This window comes from Larus michahellis, chromosome W (assembly GCF_964199755.1).
Source record: "Larus michahellis chromosome W, bLarMic1.1, whole genome shotgun sequence".
Classification (NCBI taxonomy): Eukaryota; Metazoa; Chordata; class Aves; order Charadriiformes; family Laridae; genus Larus; species Larus michahellis.
The window spans coordinates 9,812,912-9,818,659 of record NC_133929.1 but is presented as its reverse complement, the minus strand read 5'-3'; the positions used below and the strand labels follow the sequence as shown (position 1 = coordinate 9,818,659).

The following is a 5,748-nucleotide window of genomic DNA, read 5'->3' as shown; positions in this document are numbered from 1 at the left end:
ACGTCTGCAATCCAAGCGGGGCTTGCAGGGAACAATTGAGAGCAACTTCTGTCGGTTCTGGGGAGTGTTCTGAAAAGTTAAGGCCTGCCCTGCCCTGGCAAAAGCAGTCCTTTGACTGGAGGGAGCAGCACCAAAAAGCCACAAGCACGTTTGGGGTGGAGTTGACGCGGTAATAAATAACAGTCAATAGTACTTGTAGCTACAACAGCCTCTTCTGAGACCTCGTCGCCCGCCCACAGGGTCGCAGCACTACACGGCACGGATCCCTCCGCGGACTGGCCCAACGTCTTCTCCCTCCGCCCCCAGGTCGGATCCCTCCGCGCCCCGAGGGCACGCAAACTCCCTGAGCCCCGCTAAGCACCAGGTCGACGAGGGCGGACCCGCCGGGGGGCCGGGGACAAGCGAAAACGACAGACGAGACAGCCAATCGAGACGCGGGATCGGCCGGCGGCCATCTGGCGGCCCAATGGGCGCCGCGGAGGGCCTGGCCGAGTGGAGGAAGCGCGGGGGCGACAAGGGGCGTTGTCGTGGCCGACGAGCTTATTGGGGCGCGGGCCGCCCGGCCTGGTGCCGCCGCCACCCGCAGTGTTTTCGGGAAGATCATCGGCAAGGCGCTTCCCCGCCAACGTCGCCTACGAGGACGAGGAGGTAGCCGCGGCTTTGCTCTGAGCGCGGTTCCTCCTCCCTCCCCCCGTCCCCCCCTCCCCCCGCGCTCGCAGGCACCCTGAGCCGAGGACCCGTTGCGCGGTGCCCGGGAGCGCGGCAGGGCGGGTGGCGGCCTTGCTGCGGGCGGGCGGGCGGGCGGTGGAGGGACGGGGCCTCTCTGGGTTGTGGCGCTCTCTACTGCGCGATCCCTATAACATCGCGCTTCTTCGGTGCGGCCCCCCCGCCCCCGGCTGCCGCGGCGCGTACTGGGTTGCTGGTGCTGGCCGGCTCGCCTCGGTTCCCAGCCCCGCCGTGTCGCGTGCGCGCGTGCGTAGAGGAGGGCCTCTGACGGTAAGGCACTTGGTGGCAGCCGCAGACGTTTGCCGCGTGATATCCCTTTGGCACTGCAAGTCGTGCAAAGTTTGCTGCCGAGGGATGCGAGTGGTCCTACCTCGTGTAGGACGACAGTCTTGAAACCTTAGATTAAGCGCACGCAGTCAGTCTCCTCGGGGATTCCAGGCGTATGTATGTAAACGGTGAACGTCTGAGTGGTGACCGTAATGAGTTAGTTCTGCGTAGGAGAAACGCAGGTCTTGATGTGCCTCCTAATAGCACTGTAGAGATTTCGCAGCTCTGCTGTGCTAGGCTTTGGTTCTGCGCCCCCAAACTGGATTGTTACAGCTTTTCTTATTTTTCTTTACCAAAAAAGTAAATCCAGAAACTCGTCATCCTTAGGAAACGATCGACCCGAATTAAAACGTACTGGAGGTCGCTAGTCTGAAGTACTGGCCCGCCTCCTTGCCCCCATCACCTTGCATGCTGAATCCCACTTCTGGAGGGGGCTCTGTAAAGACGTTGTATTTTTTTGTACAGAAAGCATTAATATCGCGTAAGAAAAATCAACGTTTCGGCTTGCGTTTGGGGTATCCGGTAGTCTGCTTCTGTAGGAGTTCAGTGGGGCATATTGATTTGCTTAAGCTATTATTACCTTTCTCTGAAGCCAATGATGTTTTAACTGTTTACTCTTCCTCCAGCGCCTTGCGTTCCGTGATCTTTCACCCCAAGCTCCGATGCTTTTCCTAGCCATGCCTAAGGAGGCAATTATGAGGTTATGCGAAGCAGAAGATCCTGGTGAATGTGTAAGTACTGTGGAAGCTTTCTGTACGCTAAACTGTACCTGTCGTTAGTTCCTAATTTAGTAGACTCTTTCCCATCCCCCCTTTTCCCCTTGATAGGGCACGGTAGGCTGGTTTGGGTTTTCTGGCGCTATAATCTTTTCTCTCTGGCTTGTAATGGAGCTGAGCTTTTTGACTGAAAGTAGCGATATAAAGCAATGCTCATCCCTGGGTACGTACTCCTGGTGCAAAATGCAGTGTTGTTTTGGAGCGCAGGGTGATGCCTACTGTCACGGTTTAGAGCAAGAGGAGGAGTAGTACTTCTTCTAATACGGAGAAGAGGGCTTGGGGTTTTTGGCAGGTCGGGGGTGAGGAAGGGCAAAGCTGGTCGAGAGGTGCTGGATGCTTCGCTTTTGGCTATAAAAGTCAAGTTCAGAGACTTTGTAAACCCACGCAAAAGGCAGCCTGAAGCTTATTTTCCACCCGAGTTGCGTATGTTGCCTGAAGAGATAACGGGGGGCTTTAACCCGGAGACAAACTTAGCTTCTGTGGCTGTTTTGTAGTCCGTTACTGTCTAGCTTGAAAACAATTGCGTAGCCCTCTTTCTTCCCCCCCCCCCTACAGTGTGTGTAATCGGTCTTTGTAGCTTTGCTTGGGAAATGCCGGTTGCAGGCGGACAGACAGTAATTTGAAGCGCAGTGGTTGAATTGCTAGGAGTTGGCTAACTGGTTTCTCTGGGTGCTTCTCTGCTCTCATTCCTCCCCTCCCTGCCCTCTCCCCTTCTTGTGTGTGGCTTTTTATTTTACTTATTTATGGTTTTGTACTTCCTTCTCCAGCTTCTTGGGCATTTAATGATTGTTGGCAAGCAGCGTGCTGCTCACCTGGGCCTGACCGATGGATTCCGGATGGTTGCGGATGAAGGGCCCGAGGGTGGGCAGCCTGTCTGTCACGTACATCTACGTATTCTGGGTGGCCGTCAGTTGGGCTGGCCGCCTGGCTGAGATTTTTGCACCACAAGAGCTGCTGCACGTGTACAAATCGCCGCTGAATGGATTTCGTCTGTTGCCCGTCGATCTAGGCACTGTTGATGTCGAATGTTTTGTGCCGCGTGTCTGTGGAAGGTAATAAAAGCTGTGAGCAGCAGTTGCACAATAAAGATTTAGCATGGGGATCTCACCTCCGTCTTGTGCGTCTTACTGAGGGAAATAGTTCCGCAAGTTAAAACGGCGTCTCCCCGGAGTGTAAGTACGTGGACTGGGTCGGTCTGTTAACAGTGTTCTATAGATAGATAGTGATTTGGCCAGTCATTTGAAGCGTGACGCTGGGACGGCTTAGCAGTCTCCTGCGTCCTGTAGGAAGCAGACTCTTGGCTCTTTGGAAGCGGTACGCAAATGTACGTAAAGCCAGTGTAGGCGGCTGCTGCTGCAACACCTTTAGAAAATACTGTATGCGACGCTACAGGCATGCCATACAAGGGTGCTTTTGTGGGAAAGCCTCCGTCCTCTTCTTTGTAGCCGCCCTTTAAGTACTGGCAGACTGCGATGAGGTTCCCTCCCCCGCGAGCCTTCTCTTCTGCAAGGGAGAAGAGACCCAACTCCTTCAGCCTTTCCTCCTAGGGCAGGTTCTCCAGCCCTTTGGTCATCTTTGCGGCCCTCCTTGGGACCTTCCCCAGTCGGTCTGCGTCTCTTTTTTGAATTGTGGGGACCAGAACTGGACACGGCGCTCCAGGTGCGGCCTGCGGGGGTAGCCTGTGTGAGAAGAGGCCAGGGTCTGCCCTGTGCTGGACGCAGCTGGTGCCAGCCAGCTAGGCACTGGACTTGCCGCAGGCCAAAGCTGAGCGGCTCAGCGAAGCCGGGGGCGCCCCTGGGAAAACCTATTGAAGAAAGGGCAAAGCGCTGTCCGGGGCAGGTATTTCCCTGCTGCCTGTGGGTCCGGCCGGTGGATGTTTCCTGAAGGAACTTTTTCATCCTATTTTCTCCCCCTGTCCTGTTGAGGAGGGGCAGTGAGAGAGCGGCTGGGCGGGCCCCTGACAGCCGGCCGAGGTCAATCCATCACAAAGCCTAAAGGGCAGATTCCTCCATGTAGAAGTGTTGAAGGGGGTTGGTGCTTTAAGGAACGATAGTGACTGGGGTTTTGGAGACAGGACGTTTTGGAGACAGGAAAGTCGGGAAATCGCTGGGGATCCAGTTGCTTCGAGGGGGGGAAATTTCAAGAGAAAAAGCCTTCTTTCTGAGCAATAAGAGGCTCTTGTGAGCAGAGGGCTCTAGTCTCCCTTTGTTCTCACTTGGTAATGAAAGAGACAAGGCACCGGAACTCCTGCGTGCGAAGGGATGAAAATGTGCGGAGCCTGTTGGATGCTCTTTGTGTGCGCGTGTTGGAAACCCAGGAACAGCTATAAGGAGGTGGGTGTGAGCTTGGTTAACTTGGCCAAGCCAACCACGCAAAGCTGACCCAACCTCCCGCCCGCATCAGAACCAGTGCCACCAGAAAAGCACGTAAGGTGTTAGCAATTGGAGATCCCCTACTGAGAGGCACCGACGCACCCGTTTGCCGTCCAGGCGATTTCTCTCGAGAAGTCTGCTGCCTACCAGGGGCTCGCATCCGTGGCGTCGCCGAGAGGCTGCCGAGCCTGGTGATCCCTGCAGGTTATCATGTGCTCCTACTATTCCGCGTAGGGTCTGACGAGGCAACTTAGAACCCTCCAAAGAGACTTTATGTCCCTTGGAGCAATGTTAAAAGGATCAGGAGCACAGGTGGTGGTCTCCTCTCTCCTCCCAGTCAGAGGGAGGGGTCCAGGAAGGAGGAGACGAATTGAACAGGTGAATGCCTGGCTGCGTAGCTGGTGCCATACGCGAGGTTTTGGCTTCTGTGATCACGGGTGTACCTTTGAGAAGCCGGGTCTGTTGGGAGCTGATGGGATTCGCCTGACCAAGCGGGGCAAGAGGGTCTTTGCCAACAAGCTGGCCGGACTTACAAGGAGGGCTTTAAACTAGGCTCAGCGGGGGAAGGGGATGGAGTTCTGAGCAACAGAGAAGAGCCAGGGGCTGCTGATGCGTTAGGAACCAACAGGGGAACCCCTGAGAAATGCCGCAAAGGACTTGGGGCTTGATCCTCCAGAAAGGCGACACGGTCGGCAGCCCAACTGAAGTGCCTCTATACCACTGCGCGCAGCACAGGTAACAAACAGGAGGAGTTGGAAGCCCCTGTGCAGAAGGAGCAGAAGGGAGCTGGCAGCTCTTTCAGGACGTTTTTTCTTCGAGCACAAGAGCTCTCGATTCCCACGCGTAAGAAATGGGAAAATAGAAATTTGTCTACCTAGACTTTAGTAAAGCCTTTGACACCGTTTCCCACAGCGTTCTCCTGGAGAAACTGGCTGCTCGTGGCTTGGACGGGCGTACTCTTTGCTGGGTAAAGAACTGGCTGGAGGGCCGGGCCCAGAGAGTTGTGGTGAATGGAGTTAAATCCAGTTGGCGGCCGGTCACAAGTGGTGTTCCCCAGGGCTCAGTACCGGGGCCGGTTCTGTTTAATATCTTTCTCAACGACCTGGACGAGGGGATCGAGTGCACCCTCACTCAGTAAGTTTGCAGCCGACACCAAGTTGGGCGGGAGCGTCGATCTGCTTGAGGGTAGGATGGCTCTACAGAGGGATCTGGACAGGCTGGATCGATGGGCCGAGGCCGATGGTATGAGGTTCAACAAGGCCAAGTGCCGGGTCCTGCACTTGGGTCACAACAACCCCGTGCAACGCTACAGGCTTGGGGAAGAGTGGCTGGAAAGCTGCCCGGCAGAAAAGAGCCTGGGGGTATTGGTAGACAGCCGTCTGAATGTGAGCCAGCAGTGTGCCCAGGTGGCCAAGGCGGCCAACAGCATCCTGGCCAGTATCAGGAATAGCGTGGCGAGCAGGACTGGGGAAGCGACTGTCCCCCTGTACTCAGCACCGCTGAGGCCGCACCTCGAATACTGTGTTCAGTTTTGGGCCTCTCACTAC

The 5,748-nt window shown here is 55.9% G+C and overlaps 1 protein-coding gene across 1 annotated transcript; it reads left to right on the top strand.

Annotated features, from left to right (window-relative positions):
• Positions 1 to 521: 521 nt before the first annotated feature.
• Positions 522 to 2,935, top strand: LOC141735643 (adenosine 5'-monophosphoramidase HINT1-like; the record flags this gene model as incomplete). Its single annotated transcript, XM_074568694.1, is given in 4 exon segments — positions 522 to 617; positions 619 to 648; positions 1,680 to 1,784; positions 2,597 to 2,935. Coding segments are annotated over 4 exon segments (396 nt in total), but the record flags the coding sequence as incomplete, so codon positions are not given.
• Between the last annotated feature and the right edge of the window lie 2,813 nt (positions 2,936 to 5,748).